General features: G+C 47.3%; 4 protein-coding genes across 8 annotated transcripts; 2 read left to right on the forward strand and 2 right to left on the reverse strand.

The window, feature by feature from the left end:
• Window positions 1–4: 4 nt before the first annotated feature.
• On the reverse strand, window positions 5–6842 carry aasdh (aminoadipate-semialdehyde dehydrogenase). The gene is made up of 14 exons (XM_029828365.1): window positions 6356–6842; window positions 6124–6244; window positions 4507–4802; window positions 3831–4023; window positions 3521–3762; window positions 3337–3443; window positions 3079–3251; window positions 2443–2710; window positions 2246–2364; window positions 1493–2165; window positions 1239–1402; window positions 854–979; window positions 649–780; window positions 5–433 (listed from the first exon to the last, which is right to left on the reverse strand). Exons 1-14 carry the CDS (start codon window positions 6598–6600, stop codon window positions 29–31), a joined length of 3264 nt encoding a protein of 1087 aa, XP_029684225.1. The 5' UTR covers window positions 6601–6842; the 3' UTR covers window positions 5–28.
• Window positions 6843–7166: 324 nt separating this feature from the next.
• LOC105417902 (uncharacterized) lies at window positions 7167–9800 on the forward strand. 2 transcript variants are annotated; one of them, XM_029828368.1, is made up of 8 exons: window positions 7167–7389; window positions 7511–7580; window positions 7664–7719; window positions 7807–7840; window positions 7922–7947; window positions 8026–8110; window positions 8185–9449; window positions 9489–9800. In XM_029828368.1, the coding sequence occupies exons 1-8, from the start codon at window positions 7312–7314 to the stop codon at window positions 9579–9581; spliced, it is 1707 nt and encodes a 568-aa protein (XP_029684228.1). In that variant the 5' UTR covers window positions 7167–7311; the 3' UTR covers window positions 9582–9800. The 2 variants fall into 2 exon arrangements, with proteins under 2 accessions (XP_029684228.1, XP_011612857.2); XM_011614555.2 differs by having other exon boundaries at window positions 7170–7389; window positions 8185–9423; window positions 9569–9800.
• A 1-nt stretch (window position 9801) lies between these two features.
• Window positions 9802–17112, reverse strand: ppat (phosphoribosyl pyrophosphate amidotransferase). 4 transcript variants are annotated; one of them, XM_029828369.1, is made up of 12 exons: window positions 16875–17112; window positions 16549–16720; window positions 12870–12936; window positions 12532–12738; window positions 11854–11966; window positions 11623–11768; window positions 11404–11476; window positions 11170–11321; window positions 10959–11086; window positions 10659–10880; window positions 10324–10444; window positions 9802–10252 (listed from the first exon to the last, which is right to left on the reverse strand). In XM_029828369.1, the coding sequence occupies exons 2-12, from the start codon at window positions 16674–16676 to the stop codon at window positions 10092–10094; spliced, it is 1518 nt and encodes a 505-aa protein (XP_029684229.1). In that variant the 5' UTR covers window positions 16677–16720; window positions 16875–17112; the 3' UTR covers window positions 9802–10091. The 4 variants fall into 4 exon arrangements, with proteins under 4 accessions (XP_029684229.1, XP_003973898.1, XP_029684230.1 ...); XM_003973849.3 differs by having other exon boundaries at window positions 16549–16760; XM_029828370.1 differs by lacking the exons at window positions 16549–16720; window positions 16875–17112 and adding an exon at window positions 14651–14737.
• On the forward strand, window positions 13438–16528 carry LOC105417903 (uncharacterized). The gene is made up of 6 exons (XM_011614557.2): window positions 13438–13859; window positions 13946–14431; window positions 14505–14564; window positions 14643–15239; window positions 15414–15491; window positions 15773–16528. Exons 1-6 carry the CDS (start codon window positions 13466–13468, stop codon window positions 15937–15939), a joined length of 1782 nt encoding a protein of 593 aa, XP_011612859.2. The 5' UTR covers window positions 13438–13465; the 3' UTR covers window positions 15940–16528.
• Window positions 17113–17227: the final 115 nt, after the last annotated feature.

Below are 17227 nucleotides of genomic sequence, written 5' to 3' on the forward strand. Positions count from 1 at the left end.
GCGTACAAAAGTTTTTCAAAAAAGCCTTTTATCCTTCAGGGAGTTCATCTTTGACAGTCAGATTTAAACAATACACAAAGTCGTTGCGGCAGCCGACCACGAGAGAGCGTCCCCACACCACTGGCGATGAAAACAGCTCCCCAGTTAGGGTTAAAGAGGCCAGCATGCGCCCGTCCCGTCCGTCCAGGACCCACACCGTCCCGTCTGTGGACGCCAGGCCCACCAGGGTTCCCCACCTGCCCACCGCTGAGCCGTCAAACACGCAAGGGCTGGAGAAAACCTTCCCTGTGGTCCGGAAGCTCCAGGCCAGAGAGCCGTCAGCGCAGTTCAGACAGTACAAGGAGCCGTCGTGTGACCCGCACAGAACCTGCCGGAGGTCCGGCGTGACACACGGCGAGGAAAACACAGGCCCGTTTGTTAGAAACTCCCACATCTGCATGGAAATGGAAATAATACAGAAAAACAGAATATATATTTTTGCCTCCTATTCTCAAAATCAGTGACTTAATCTCAACACTCACAACTAATACTAATGATATCAACAGTAAGTTAACACCCTTTTGCATTGTTATCTTGAAATGGAGTTAAAAAAAATCCCTTATCTTTACTCTAATTGGACAAAACATTCTCCCCTCTCCTGCTGCTCACCGGTTTTCCCGCGCTGTTGAGACAGCAGATGTTTCCATCCACAGAGCCGATCAGAACATGACCCGTGGCGCCGTTTGGTGAGGAGAAGAACGGGACGTCCCTGCTGTGCGACCACAGGACCTCGCCGCTTTCCTGGGATGGAACGAGTCAGAGGATTCCCGAGTACACAAAGCAGTTTACCAGTTAGGAGTTTTTGTTAACTCACAGGGTTGAGACAGAGAAGGTGACCCCCCAGCGAAGCCACGTAAAGCTGCCTGAGCGAAGTCTGCAGGTAAGGGGATGAATACACAGCTCCGCCCCCGCAGTGCCGCCTCCAAACACACTGTTCAACCTAGAAACAGAGGCCATTGGACACTGTCCAGTCACCGTGGGTGGGGAAAAAGCCCTCTACTTCCTGTATTGCTCAATTTTGTTGTTGACCACTGAATATATCATGAATGGTTTCATAACCCGATGTAACCCGTCACTATGACATCTAGAAAGATTTGCACGGACTGAGAGAACAGCCGATTTGATGATTGACTACAAAAGTAGTTTGGCTTTTATTGTGATGACACGCATTAGATATGGAAATATGGGCTTTTTCTCACCTCTGGGTTCAGGCCGTAAACGGTGCCGTCATGTGACCCCACTATAACCAGACCTGTGACGGGATCCACTGCAGGGCTGCTCTTCACGGCATCGCCAGTCTTAAAAATCCACCGTGTCTCTCCAGTTACGGTACACAAGAAATACACACAGCCGTCGTAGCAACCTGGGACAAACCAAACAGGTCTTCGTCACACTCGTAATGTGGTCTTAGATCATATAAGATCCAGCGTTAGATCTTACAGGAGGAACTAACCTACGACCACGAGGCTGCCGCAGCGAGACACGGCGGCAGAGGCCTCGATTCTGCCCCCCAGCACTCGCTCCCACACGAGGCTGCCGCTGATCAGGTCCAAGGCCTGGATCCTGTGGGAGTGGGAGCCAATGATCACGGTAGTTTTGCCCTCAGCGGGACACTGGTCTGTCCGGTATCGCAGCAGGAGCACCGGGGAGGCATCCACACATCTCCCAGTGTCTGAGGACCAGCTCAAACTGAGGTCCAGAACATCTTTTTCACTGGACTTCTGTTTCAGTGCATCATCTGGGACGCTTGTCTCTGGAATGTTAATATCCACCACCTCACCAGCTCTTCTTAGGACCTTCACAGCCCAAGTCTCCTCTGCTGCCTTGGACTCTTTACGCTCTCTCTTCGTCGGCGCCGCATTGGGAAGGTCCGTGTGGCGTTTTGCCACCCCACTGGGCGACAGCGGCCTGTTCCCGGGGGTGGCCGTTTGAGCCGTTCTCGTAACATGGCTCAGGACGTCGGAGAAGGTTCCGTCGAGTATGATCTCCAGAAGCTCTGGGGATGCTTCTCCTGCAGCTGCGAGGATGTCTTCATGCAGGTGCAGCGCCTTGAGAGAGTCCCCTCCACTCAACAGGAAGTTGGAGTCCTCGTCGATGGTCACATCTTCAGGCAGGCCAAGAGCTTCCTGTCCATGCACAGCTAGCTTTGTAAAAAGAGTGTGATACACATACATCCTCACAATTATCTTATATTTGTTTTGTTTACCTGCCAGAGGAACTGCACCGTTTGCCTGAGTTTGCTGTCATCACTTGATGAAGGACACATTCCTAAACGCTTTCTCTGACCCTGGTATCGCTTCACGAGGGCCCCCATGTCTACTTTGCCTGCGACCACGCGCCAACCGTTAGAAGGACTGAAGTAGCGAACCGACGCCCCTCTGCTACAGCATGTCTGCTACTCACCATGAGGAGTGAGGGGTAACGCTGGGACCAGCAGCAGCGCGTCGGGGACGCTGTACGACGGCAGCAGCAAAGACAGCTGGTTTAAGACGAGCCTGCGAAGGTCGCCGTCTGTCTGCTGCTCCGTCGGGGTGGCCAGCCCGGGGTGGTCGCTCTGCTGCTGCTGCTGCTGCACGGGCTGGTTTCTGGAAGGCACAACAAAGGCAAGCAATCGGAAGCCTTCTTGCAGAGCCACAGCGCAGGCCTCCACCTGAGGCAGACGCAGCATGAGCTGGGGGAACACAGATACAGGTTAGCTTCAGGAAAACAAAGAAAAACTCTGCCACTTTGACTTCTTGGTATAAAAATAAAAGGTTGTGCCCGTTTTCAACATGCAAGCCTCCCTACTCGAGATGCGCAAACAACGTCATTCACACCCCCTGAACTGCGTCCTGCAGCGCCACCTTCAGTGAATTGCACAAACTGCAGCACGTGCGTTTCCGAACCAGCTTTACAAAAAACTTCCACAGAGACAGAAATGCAAAAACTAAGAGGAAGTGTGTTGATTCACATGGCTGCTGTCATGAACTGCTGTTAGCGATGTGTTGTACCTGTGTAAAATGTGCACGGTAGAGAAAAAAAAGCAGGAAAGAAGCTCACTTGCTGCACGCTGTCCAAGTTGACCCGTTTTCCATGGCGTTTGATGAGCCGATCCCTACGTCCCAGGTACTGGAGTCTTTCACTGTTGACGTTCACCCAGTCTCCAGTGGCTCTCATTGTCCCGGGACCAATCGCCTCCTCCTTGTCCAGGAGGCACACTCTCTCTTCTCCACCTGCACAGATGATTGTAAGGTGCACGTGTTTGGAACTCAGATCTGCATCAGTGTGTGTGAGTGTGTGTAAGTATTACTACATCACCTATGAAGACCTGTCCTTCACCCTCTGTAACAACGCCGCCCTGATCGTCTCTCACCTCCACGATTGTGTCCATCAGAGGAGCACCCAGGGGCACAAAGGACTCCGTGCTGAGAGACAGGACATGTCAAAGGACGTCACGCTGACTGCAGCCTGTTTTAACACTCTGGTTTAATCGCGCGCTCACTGCTCGGTTGACTGCAGCACCGACTCTGGTATTTTGTGACAGCAGGCCCAGCAGGACACTTCTGTTATTCCATAGATGTTGTAAATGCTTGTTTTGTTGTGCTCGTCCCTCCAGCTCCTCAGCAGGGCTGGGGGAGGACAGGCCTCTCCCCCAAGAGCCAACACTCGCAGTGAGGAGGCAGACGACAGCACTTCCTCCTTTAGGATATGATGCCCGAAGCGGAGGAGCAGCGTTGGAGTGACCTATGGAAACAGGAAAAGGTTAAAGTGGTCGGCAGGACTCTGGTAAAGGACTCTATGAGCACATTTACCTGCATGACAGTTGTATTGTGACGTCTGAACAGCAGCCGGGCCAGCTGCCCGGGCCTTTTCTTGAACACGGAGGGGACCACAAGCAGCCGAGCACCAGATGATAAAGCCAGGAACATATCCACCACAGAGGGGTCAAAGGTTAGAGGGGAGGCAAGGAACACCACGTCATCTGCGGTCACCTGAAACAAAGATCTGCACCAAGAAAGGTTTAGGTTTCTGATTAACAAGTGGGAAAATAGCTAAAAATGTTGGAAGCATTCAGCTTTTTTCTTATTTTTGTTATTACGGGATCATCTGCAGACATGTTTGGCATTAAGATGCAGAAGACACATAAACAACATCTGTCCTGTATCACTGCACAGAAAAAATTACATCATAGGTGACAGATTTAAGGTGCTTTTTGGTTAATGTCCCTTTTCTGCTACATATGCTTTAAACACAATCATATGTTTATATATTTCATCCATTAGAGATTAGTTTGTAGAATAAAAAACACAAATTCTGAAACTTTTTCACAGACACTGTCCCGTTTTTCTTGTTTTAATTGTTGTGCTGCGTTTAAGGGGAAAAAAGCAACAATCTGGGTATCTTTAAATGTCACACTAAGATTAATAAACAGCACCGAGTTAAAAAGTTAAGGCAACATATCAATGTTCAACAGCAATAAACACCAACCTCAGGTGAACTATGTTGGGAAGTATGCACTTGTGTGGCACTCTCACGATCTTCGGACGGCCAGTTGTCCCAGAAGTGTGTAGCACGTAGGCCAGGTCTCTGCGTCCCTCCTCTATTAACCTTTTAGCGGCAACGCTTCCGCCAGCGCCATCTGCTGCCTGCACTCCATCTTCTTCTGCTTGTCCTTCGTGCTCAGCGGCTTGCCGGGGCCTGATTAGTACCATGGTAAGTTGGAACTTTGGCAACACTGTGCAAACCTCCACAGACATGTGATCTACAAGGGACGCCTGGAAGCGCTGGAGCAGAGGAGGAAAAGAAAGGGAGATGTGAAGATGGTAAAATAACAAATTATTATCTATGGAGGTCACCTGAAGTGGAAACATTTCAAATACAGTATCTGTGTCTGAATTTAAAACCTGTGTTAACATCGGCTTGACAAACTGAAACTATGCATACTCATAGAATAAAGTGTGGTTAGTTGTGTAACTCACAGCAATAGTGGCATTATTGAATGAATGTAATGGAAGAAGAGGATCATTTGATTATCTTGTCAGTGTTTGATTTCATTAACACCTCTTTCTTCTGTCTGCTTGTGCCACTCTGTAGCTAGCTACTGGTAGTGACCCCACAATTGCGCAATGACCCCCAGAGTTCAATGCCTACAACAAACTATTTTGCATTTATGATAGATGCATTTATTCTACTCTTTTTGTCCCTGCCTTAACTCCCCAGCCCTACTCCTAGTTTACACCAATCTATGTTTTTTCCCTTCCCCTATGGTCTTCAGCGGTCTCAAATGGCTGAAAGTATACAAGGTCATAATTGTGGATCACAATCTCTCGGTGTGGGCAGGTTTTTCCTCATTTCAGATCTGAGTGCCGACGGCACGGTGGTGTGGTGGTTAGCACTGTGGCCTCACAGCAAGAAGGCCCTGGGTTCGATCCCCGGTTGGGATTGATTGGGGACTTTCTGTGTGGAGTTTGCATGTTCTCCCTGTGCCTGCGTGGGTTCTCTCCAGGTACTCTGGCTTCCTCCCACAGTCCAAAGACATGCATGATTGGGGATTAGGCTAATTGGAAACTCTAAAATTGCCCATAGGTGTGAGTGTGAGAGAGAATGGTTGTTGTTGGTTCTATATGTGTTAGCCCTGCGATTGACTGGCGTCCAGTCCAGGGTGTACCCTGCCTCCGCCCATTGTGCTGGGATAGGCTCCAGTCCCCCCGTGACCCTCAGTGGAGGAACAAGCGGTAGAAAGTGAGAGAGTGAGTGAGGTCTGAGTGCCTGGCCACGTCTCTTCAGTGACAGTGTATGTGGATGTCTGGGCTCTCCCTGAGAAATAGGGTGAGAGGAACTCAAGTGGAACCAGTTGAGCTGGCTTGGGCATCGGGTTAGTGTGGGTTTCCACTGACATCTCACAGGAAGGTTCAGACCATGCTGGCCGCATATCCCTGCTAGCTTAGAAACAACTCAGCAGCCCCCAACCATAACTGGGCCTTCCTGCTTAGGCTACTGCCCCATGATCTGACTCCGGATAAGGGGAAGATCACTGGATGATGGATGAGGTGCAAATTTCTGATGTGTTGGTTTTCATATGACAATTGCAAAAGGCTAATAAACCTGCAGGAGGTCTGTCTTCACAGCACAGTACTTGAGGCCACACTGGTTCATGACTCTGGCGGAGAGCAATCCTGGAGCTTCTGGGTCCAATGGGACATAAGCGGCTGGAGACGCCAGTATGCTGGTAAACCAAACGAACATATTATCCTTTTGCAATGTACATGCTCATGGGAGTATCTCACTGACACGATGTGCTCAAACAAGTGGCGAAAGACACATTTTTACAACTCACCCCAGAATCCAGACAGGTATGAACAGATCATCATTGCAATACAGTCCAATTACACCGCAATTGGGAGAGCAATTCTTTCGTAGTATACGAGACAGTTCACTGGAGAGTTGAACTAGATCGGAGTAAAACAGTGTTACCGGACAGGCCGACGCAGAACCGTCGTCATATATCACAGCTACCCGGTCCGAGTGAACAGAGGCAGCCGCGACTACGAGCTCTTGCAATGTCCGACTCCGAGCAGCCATATCTACGCGATGTTCATGGGCGTCTCGGGCACACTATCTTGCTACTAAATTTGAGGAACCAAGAACTGATATTTTAGTTAATTTATTGTTTGAATCAAGCACGTGTTTTTGTTGACACGATGGAAACTACATAATCATAATAAAACGATATTTGTCGCAGGAATGTGACGTTTCACAAAGAACGCCTGTCAACTCAAGGCCATTTCACGTCCTTCTGTAAAACTCGGAGACATAAGCGTCTAATATTTTTAAACGTTACTGTTACTACTTATGAAATGGAAACACGTTTGCCTCATACAGATCACATTACAGATCTTAATCAGACAGTTTTCGGACCACAGTTAAGAAATTTGGACGTTTACTTTTGTTTGGATTTCAACCTTTTGTAGTTCTATGATATTAGACGCGATATTAACTGATCTGAGAAGCTAAATACTTACAGGTTATTTCCATCAAAATATTTACTCGTTTCAATTAAGTCAATTTAAACAAAGGCTAATATATGTCGAACATTTTTTAAGATCACTCAGATTCCAACGCCTCCTGCAGATATCCTGATATCCTATGACCACGAAGGCACCATTTCGCTGTCCAATCAGTGGTCTTCATTTTGTGTCGAAAATAATTTGAATTTACAGCACCTCTTTTAGTTCAGGCGGCTTAATAATATCACTGTACGGCCACGTCGTCAGGAAATATTTTGATGGCAAGATGAAGTTGTGTTTGGACGATAAACTTGGTGTGAACTTACATAACTACAAAGGGGCACTGGATCGAATCATAGAGAAGGTTTGTTAATGAGGCCGTCGGGAAGCAGCTGCTAGCAGACGCCGCTAACTTTGCGTAGAGCTAAATGTAATGATATAATAGTGATTAAAATGTGATTTTAAAAAATACATATTTTCAACAGTATTCAAAGCTAGCAAAGCAACATGGAGACGAAGCAATAGAGGTGGATCTCAGCAGCACAACGCCTAAAAGTAAGTTAACAACAATGAACGTATTCCCATACCTACAAGTGCCCTAAGATCTGCTTCATTTGTTCCATTTCTCCGCCCTGAAGCTCTGAAACGTTACATGAGCGTGTCAGAAGTCAAGCTGAAGCAGATGGAAGCGCAGGTTTGTTTGCTTGAAACATGTGCAGCGACGTTACAGCTATGAAAAAGCCTTTAACAAACATTTTAATTGAGCGCAATGTCCCCTCAGAGCTCGACAGACGTGAGTGATGAGTCCTCGAGAGGTAAGCATCTCTGGAACCAGAGAGACCTACAAAATGTTTAAACCCACTCGTTTATTCATCTCTTTATAATATCTGTCGCAGCTCATGACTTTACTGGCGACTCTCAGGTAAATCAAATATACTCTTTTCACGGAATTTCACTGACTGAAGATTGTGATCTAATGTGAACGGTGAATTTTTAACAGTTGGACTCCTTGCATCAAGATGATGGTGAATGTGATGATTCAAACATTTCTTCAACCCAATTTTCTTTGGAGGAGGAAGGGGAGGGTGAGAACAAAAAATGGCAGTAGTCGAACCCTTTAGACACAACAAAGTGATTAATTTCTTATTTTGCTCCACAGGAATGATAAGAATTGACACGTCACAGTTGCCTCAGTGGTCCGTTTCCATGGTGGATTTCCAGCCTGAGGACCAAGACAAAGAATTGGAAATTTCACTGAGAAGCAACGCCTCTTTGATGGAGCTGTACCCCAGCATGATCACTCGGTTAGAGCAGGCCTGGCTTCGGCATAATATCTCCGAGGCGGCTGATTCGGTGCTGAGGAGGTACCGAAAATGGCGGCACCAGTCACAGAAAAGCCATCTGAGCGATACCTTTGATGTCACGCTGAGACACTGCAGACCAACAGATATGGCCAGTGAGAGCAGCTTGGATGTCCATCTTCAGCCTCCTTTGCGAGCACAGCGACGGTCTCCTGGGAGAGGAAGAAGCCCGCAGAGGAAAACGCAGCAGTGGCCAGTCGTCGTCATGGATTTTTCTGACAACTCCGGCCCTTTTGAACCCCAAAATTGTTCACCTGATGAGACCTTCGATGTGCCAGAGCAGGGGGAGCTGTCTAGTTATTCTGTCAGCCCTCCCCGTCTGTATCCCACTGCAAAAAAGCTTTCTCTGCCTCACCCTGACAGAACTTACGCCTACAGCTCCCCGGCCAGACACAGTCCCTTTCAAACTAGGAAGCCCAGTTCACCTCAGAGCGTTACCAGAAGCCCCAAAGTTTGTTTGCCTCAAGTCAAGTCTCCTGCAGCCCAGAGGCTGCTTTTCCCTCAGGAAGCCCCCCTGGACCAGGCGCAGCCCCTTTTGCCTCTGTCAGCCACAGCGACGGGTCACAACAGGCTCAGGCACCAACGTTCCTTCGACGCCTCTCTGCTATTGGACAACACCTACACCGCCAAGGATCTGGACAGAGACTTTATAAAGCTGTACCACAGGCTCGTGTGCCAGAGCAAGTCCCCGTTCTTCAAAAGATTTCCGTGCCGGGTTTGCGCCAAAAACCCTGACGCCAGCAAGAACCGCTCTTCCTCCTCGCTGGCTGCGCTCGCCCTGTCACCTCACCGCTCCCTTTTGAGGAAACGTGCTTGTGAAGAAAGCTTGGACAGCTCCCCAGTCAAACGCTCCAGAGATCAGTCCTACACGTCCTCTCCGGGGTCCAAGCGCCACAGCATTGAAATGTTGAGGCGCCGTCTCTCTCTGGCAGAACCAGCGCAGCTGCGTGACGGCGTCTGCAACAGCCTGACCAAAAAAAGCTTTCTCCCTCGCATCACCTCAGTCCCCGAGAGAACTCGGATGAGCCGTGAACCAGGTGAGCTTCTCTCGATGTGCTGCTGTTTGAGCACGATCACTCCTTCCGTTGTGCTTACTCGCAGGTTGTTCCCCCATGTGATTAGAGCATTTCTGTGGCATTTTATCCCTTTTGTTCATTTTCATTTTCACCATCTCTTCAACAGGAGTTGGTGGTGACCACTGAGAGCAGTCGGCCTACAGGTCCTGGAATCTTGTCGGTTGCATTTGCTTGCCATAGCAACGGTGCCATGTGGAACAATGCGAGATCAGAGCGTTGTTACTAAACTGCTGCTGTGGTTGTGGGATTTTTAGATTCACCTGTTCTACAGTACATTCTCAATGAACGGTATTTTAAATGTTTTTTAATGTCAATAAATTCACAAGTCTCCCAAACAACTTCTCATTGCAGTTATGGTTTATTTATCCTTTCACAAACTGATGAAATTCCAGTTAATTGAAAACAAAAAGGCACATGTGATTATATGATCATAAAAGGCGTGTTTAACAAAATAATGCAAATGAATAAACAAAGTATGTGACTTTTTGGTCCCATCCACATGTGGTCTCATAGGTTAGTTTTACTCAAGTTCTATCAGAATCTGACAGTTACCATATTGTTTGCTCTCAAGTGTGCGCAGCGTGAAACAATACGAGCGCAGGCCGTCGGAAGCATTTAAACCGTTTAGGTTACCACTCCAGCTCCACTGGGTATTTCCCTGTCAGACAGGCGGTGCAGTGACCGACTCTCTTCTGGGACACGATCACCTTGTTCTCTTGCTTTGTGGCGATTCCCTCCTGGACAGCCGACACCAGGCCCTCGATAGTCAGATACTTAACACTGTCCGCACCTACACAACAGCGGTGGACGCATGAGTGACACTGAACACTGGCCTATAGCTCGTACAGTAACGGTGCTTACCGATGTATCCAGCAATGTCCTTGAACTCGGGCCTGTTGGCAATGAGCTCCTCTTTGGTTGGAATGTTGATGCCCATGTAACAGGGAAATCTGATCGGTGGAGAGGCAACCCTGATATGCACCTATCAAAAGAGAAAAGGGTCCCTGAATTTACGCTTACTTTTAAGGACGTCCTCAGCACATTTCCATTTTTTTTTGCAAAGACTTCAATTCCCATGTTTGTGAGTTTATTTTAATGTAAAGTCCTCAACACAAACTTTGGCTTTTATTGACCGACTCCTTATCAACCACCGTTTGTTTGCCCACCCCTCTGATCGTCCCAGTTAATCAACCAACCTCAGTTGCACCCGCTTCTTTTAGCAGTTTTATAATGGGGGAGATGGTGTTGCCTCTGACGATGGAGTCGTCAATCAGCACCACGCGTTTCCCGGCAAAGTTGTCGGACAAAGCTCCGAACTTCTTGGCGACTCCCAGCTGCCTCAGGCGAGTATTTGGTTGAATGAATGTGCGTCCGACGTAGCGATTCTTGCACAGAACCTCGATGTAAGGCAGTCCGGACTGAGAAGGACAAGAAGAACTATAATGAAGAGATCTTGGATGCAGTTGGAGTATTAGCTGATCTATTTACAGACGGACCTGCTGAGCGTAGCCCAGCGCTGCAGGAGTTGCAGACTCTGGTACCGTGCTGACCACATCTGCATCTGTTGGGGACTCGATGGCCAACTGTCTCCCACACCGCTGCCGCACTGTGTACACCATCTGCCCTGCAGGAAAGTAGCGTGTGCTACTAAACACACGCTCTTCCTCATGGATATCTACAAGAACGGGCCACTAAAATGAATCAAACCTTCAAAAATAGTGTCTGGCCTGGCGAAGTAGACGTATTCAAATATACAAAAAGCAGGGGCGTCTCCCTCAGGACGAGCGACAACACTCAGAGACTTGACTCCATGCTTAGACAGCTGGACTATCTCTCCTGGCAACACCTCTCTGTAATATCTGAAAGCAGCAAAGCACAGAAAAATGGTCACCCTCCAGAACACATCCTTCAATTATAAAACAGACTGAAGTGGGCACTGACTTGGCACCAATGGACTGGAAGCTGCAGGACTCCGACGACACAACCCACCCCTCGGTATCTTGTTCTCCAGACCCTAAGCAAAGGTCCAAAATGTCAGGTTAATCATCCACCAGCTGACATTCTGACCTCTGGCGTAAACCTTCAGAACACTGTAAAATGTTAGAATATCCTCCGGTTGATCAGTAAACAAACATCAGAAGGACGACATGCTGGGGATACCTGAACTGTAGAGTTTAGATACGGGAACGATACGTCCGATGCACAGGGGGCGATTTCCATAAGGATCGCGCACCGCATAGATAACGTCTCTGAACATGACCAGCAGCGAGTATGAAGTGGGCGTCTCGCTCATAAGATTTTTAATTCTACAACAGGAGAAAAAAAAAAAATTCAATTAGGTGAAAATTAAATAAAGTAAATATTGATAGAACAGCAAGTTGAAACACTGGCCTTGCAACCCAGTCTGGTGTATCCTGCTCCTCCATGGGTGGAGTCAAGGCCAGCAGTTGGGTGATTAGTTCGCTGTCTGAACCTGTAGAAAGGCCAACACCGTGGCGCATCACCTGCACAGCAGCAAACGATGGTAAAACGTCCATGGGACACACCAGAAAATGATCATCTATGGCCGTATGGTGGCAGTATTTTTTATCTATTATGTAGACTGTCTGGCCATTTACTTTGGTCTAGCAAATAAATCCTAGAGTACTGATTTAATGTGCCATTTGACAAATCTTTCACAACCAATACCAGCCTTAACTGGAATAATTTCCATCACTGAGGCTTTGATGACTGACCTGTGGTCCCTCAGAATAAATATTGGATGGAATTAGGAGGCCTGATCACATCTTTAAGACCTTAATCGCTACTCATGTCAATGTTTCCAAATACCGGCAGCTTTTGTGCTGAAGCGGGGGTCTCCACTGGTGCTGGAGGTCAAACAACAGCTGCATTAATGCAAACACAGGAAATTTAACATGTTGCACTGCAGCTGAATGACTGGATTAATTCCTTTAAACTACTAGTGTTTTCAGTGTTTGGTGATCAGTACAATATTAGAGTGTTTGCCATTTGGCTACATTTGTTTGTCCAAACTGGGTCCAATTATGTGACCAACATGTCCGCACTCACCCGTTTTCGCAGCGCCTGAGCATTAATCAGCTCCCCATTGTGCGCGACAGCTATCTTGCCATGCAGTGTATCCACCACAAATGGCTGACAGTTCTGCAGCTCAGAGATGCCTGTAGTGGAATAGCGCGTGTGACAAATGCCAAGGTTGTCATGGCGCAGCTTCTGAAGAGCCTCTGGGGAGAAAGCACTGTTCACTAATCCCATTCCCTACAAGAGTGAAACCAAATAAGAAATAGTGAGATGTAGCCATTATCACTGTAAAATAGTTAAGCAGTATGTGCACAAGGGAATAACGTCTCATTTGAGATATATATTGAAGTACAGTTCGCAAATGTTACCTTGTGGGTTGAGTAGGTGGGTGGATTGGCTCCATTAGATGTGACAACGCCAGCACTTTCCTGACCTCTAACAGAAACATAAAGCACATCACATGAAAACTGTTTATAGAGAAGGATTAAAGCATGACCCATCTGCCAGTCAGAGGCAGTTATGCAGGAGGAAATATGCACGTGAGCTGATTTATGGCTAAAAATCACATTTTGATCACTGGGGAGTGGAAATGAGTGGGAAGCAAATGTTGTACTCTCTCTGCAAGACAAAACATGCAGGAATTCGACCAGTTGTGAGAGCTCAATTTGATCCTCCAGGCAAAATAAACTGATATGACTCACAAAAGGGAAGGGCAAAAAAGACTGTTCCTCAGTCACGGAGCTGCTTTTTCCAGTGAATTCGCCTTGCTGCGGTTTCAGTCTATTTACCAAGCTGCCTCTCAGATTACAGTTAGTCCCGCCCTCTCGGCACAGAGCTTAAGCCAGTGGTGAGGCTGCTTTTCTGCATGGAGGCGTTGCTTTCAGGCTTAACCGCCTGGTTGCCAAGGGAACCAGGCGGCAGAGACACACTAACTGGGCAAAAGCGTTTCCAGGTCAGCTCAAACATGGAGAGAGGAGCAGAGACACAAAGAGGAGGTGATAGAGAGGTGGCAGAGGAAAAAGGTTTGGCTGAAAGGCAGTGGGGGGAAGCCGAGGTGCTGGCTCTTTTGTCAGTGTGGGACGAAGTAGGAGCTCAGCATGTAGCTGAGAGCAGAGCCACGTTTGAGCTGATCTCAGAGCGGCTGAGAAGGCTCAGCATTGTGCGGAGCTGGTGGGAGTGTCAGGACAAGTGCAGGAGCCTGGGACTTCAGCAGAGCAGGAAGCGTGACGCAGCAGTAAGCTACATCTCAGGGTTAAATGGAAGGCCACAGGAGGGCTGGGATGAGGAGGTAGAGGATGTGGACAATCATCGGAGTGTCCAGCCTCGCTCTGTCACTATCCCAGTACAGGAAGGGCAATGTAAGTTTGACCAAATGATTCTTTCATTTACTAATTAACAGATTGATTGTGAAACCGTGGCAACACAAGTGTGCATCCATGTACAGGTATTAGGAGTCGCCTCCATCGTGCTCTTCCTTATTCTGCGAGTGCTTCTGAAGAAGGGGGCCGTCACTGGACAGACGATGAGGTGCGAGCACTTCTGTGCGTTTGGGCTGACCGACGCATTCGCCAGTGCCTGAAATGCACCTTACGAAACAAGTCCATCTTCCAAGAGATGGCCCGCCAGATGCAAAGGAAATTCGGGGTGGTCCGCAACTGGAAGCAATGTCGCACCAAATACAAGAACTTGAAGTACGACTACAAGATTGCCAAAAGTGCCCACGCGGCAGGTGGCGACGGACTGGGAGGCCCGGGGAAGTACATGAAGTTCTTTGATGAGGTAGAAGCCATTCTGCTGGACCAGGGACTGGAAAACGGAACCACAGAGATGCAGAAGAAGTTGTACGATGGAGAAACTGGAGCAGAGACGTTACAGTCGCTAGCACAGGCAGGCGCCTCAGAGAGTGAGATCGTCATTGAAATTGACGACGGTAGGTATTCATTTTGAGGTGTACCTTTGTGTTGGATTTAATACAAGATCATTTTTCACTGTTTTGATTACAGATGACAACAGTAATGATTATGACATGGATGCAGACATGGAGGCGAAATGGGCAGGATCAGGTATGTTTGGAAAAACAACCTGGTCGGTTGACAATGTGTGAAATGGTCCAATTTCTGAATCTATTTTATTCACATCAGATGCCCACCTTATCCTCAAAGACACATCAGACTCTGATCAGTTCCATGTAGTCACAGTGTCTGACACCGGTCGAAACTGGAGCGACCGGGAGGTGCGAGCGCTGATTCGAGTCTGGTCTGACGAACGGGTGTGCAAGCAGCTAGAGAGCTCTACTAGAAAGAGAGACATCTTTGTCCAGATCTCCAACAGGTTGATGCAGCAAGGCATCGAACGGGACTGGAAACAGTGTCACACAAAGTACAAAAACCTCAAGTACCTTTATCGCTCCCTCCAGAGAGGCAGGACTGAGGAAACGGACCCAAGACGCCTTATGAGGTTCTATGACGAAGTGGACGCGATTATGACTCGAACCACTCAAGGCTCACCAAATGACAGAGAAGACAATCAAGCAGATTCAGAGAGACTTCTGATGATGGAGGACGCTGAAGAGAATGATCACATCCATTCCTCAAAGATGAACACTGTTACCACAACAGCAGGACCGACGGAGAGGTCCTCCAGTTCCTGTTCGCTGTCATCCGTGAGTCTCAATGGTGGACAAAACAGTGAAGAACCAAGAGAGCATACAGAGCAGGAGCAACAGCACAGATTAAGGGGTGAACACATTATCATTATTCATTCAGGTGCAAAAATCCATTTTTCAAAGTCAACGAAAAAAACTTTAAAAAGTCAGAGGCAGTCTCGGGCCCGTTTGATTGTACAGCTTTATCTAGACGTAAAGACAGTTTAAAAGTATTTGCTCTCTCATATCTGCCTTTGTATATTTGCAGAGTCTTTTGAAACTGGGGCAGAAAAAGGTGATAACTCTGCAGCTAATAGAGGGATAAAGAGGAAAGCTGTTGACCACGGTATGATTTTTTTCCTTGTTCTGCAATCAATTTGTAAGTCACATGAAGTAACTGAAGCCTTTATTTGGAATCCAAGCCCCATGACTCGCCGTGAAGCCCGATAATGAAATTAAACTAGAGGATAGGTCTTCTCACAAAAGCCTTATCTCAAAGTAAAGGTTTATGATATAACATTTATAGAGGGTCAGCGTGTCAGTGAAGGTCTAAAGAGTTTTGGTTTGCCAGCATGCAAGAATTATACTTTAATACCAACCTGAACTGACTCTTGTTTTCTTTTTCAGAGCCCTTCCCGCAAAGACAAGTTAAAAAACACAGCCTTCTGTCTGACCTTGCCGATAAAGTAAAGGCTCAGTATAAAGAAGAACCGGATCCCATTCCAATAATTAAGATAAACTCTGTTTGCTCAATGGCATCTCCTGATCTATCACCAAAGCCTGAGGTAATATAGCCTACATATACCCCCAACCCTATCCTGTATGAACTCTTTATAATTAGGGCAAGAGAAAAGTAAATGATCAGTTTTGTTGCTTTTTTTAAAAGAAAAAAAATTAAGTCACATGGCATTGCTTGGAGAAGGGTTTTTTCTACGCATTTTCTATAATAAGCATTCAGGCAAATAGGTAACTAAATTTAGCTCACTCTTCGACATAACTGTACATCATGGATTTAAAGGATTGACAGATTTTGTTATGCCTGGTACTTTAAGACCTTGTTCTCTTGTTGGAACCAAGTCGCTCCTTGTTTTTAACAATAGACATCACGCTAAATTAGAGTCGATCATTCGATCATCCACGTGACGGAATCGAATTCTTCACTTATTTTGACATTTTCACATCTTGCCAACTCTTTTTTTAACACTCAGCCCAGTTCCCTAGCTGCGAGTTTATAACTTGAAACCAAAAAAGAAGAATCCTGTTCGACCTCACTCGGAGGCGTGGAGCTCAACTGTTCTAATCCACTAGACAACTTTAAACAGCAAAAGATGCAATAAAATGGCTTCGCGAGTGACGCATTATCGTTGAATGGTGGTTTATTGACGTTTCCACGCTCCTCTTACCTGTGCTGTAGCGCCACAAGTCCCAGAGTTAAAATCTGAGCCACCTCCAGCTGCGTGGGCCACTCTCCCGCCGCGACGCAGCCGAAAACCCCGCATTCCTCCCCGATACCGGACTCCTCGAACTCCATCTTTATCAGCCTCCGGTTCTCCGTTAACCTGACGGACCGCGGCTCTGCAATCAGCACGTGCCTGCGGGTGAACGGGAGCGCGCGCTGACAGTAGCGAGCGAACACGTGCCACAGTAAACGGGGGTTTCTTAAAACTTTACAAACTCGGCTAGCATCGTTTAAGATGTAAATTACAATAGGAAAATAAACAGCACTTACATTTTTCTGCCGACGGAGGCCAGTTTATTCCGCTATCGCACGCGGAAGAGTCCGAATCCCCGAATCACACGCGATGTTTTGACGATAAGAACTACAATCAGTGAAAAAAAGCAATCGATTCGCTCCAGTTGGTGATTGGTTTTTTTTTCTCGATAAGAGCTTTTAGAATCGATATTCCTATAAGGGCGAAATATGTGGGAACCGCTGTTTTATAGTGATTAAATGCTTTTAAAAAAACCACACACAACAAAAAAACTTCGTGCAAATATTTGACGCAGCAGCCAGTCCCCTTTCACATGATTAAAAAGCTTTGCCATGGTTGGTTGTCCGAATCGGTTGAGCGATTTGATTGG

Source organism: Takifugu rubripes, chromosome 20, assembly GCF_901000725.2.
Source record: "Takifugu rubripes chromosome 20, fTakRub1.2, whole genome shotgun sequence".
Taxonomy (NCBI): Eukaryota; Metazoa; Chordata; class Actinopteri; order Tetraodontiformes; family Tetraodontidae; genus Takifugu; species Takifugu rubripes.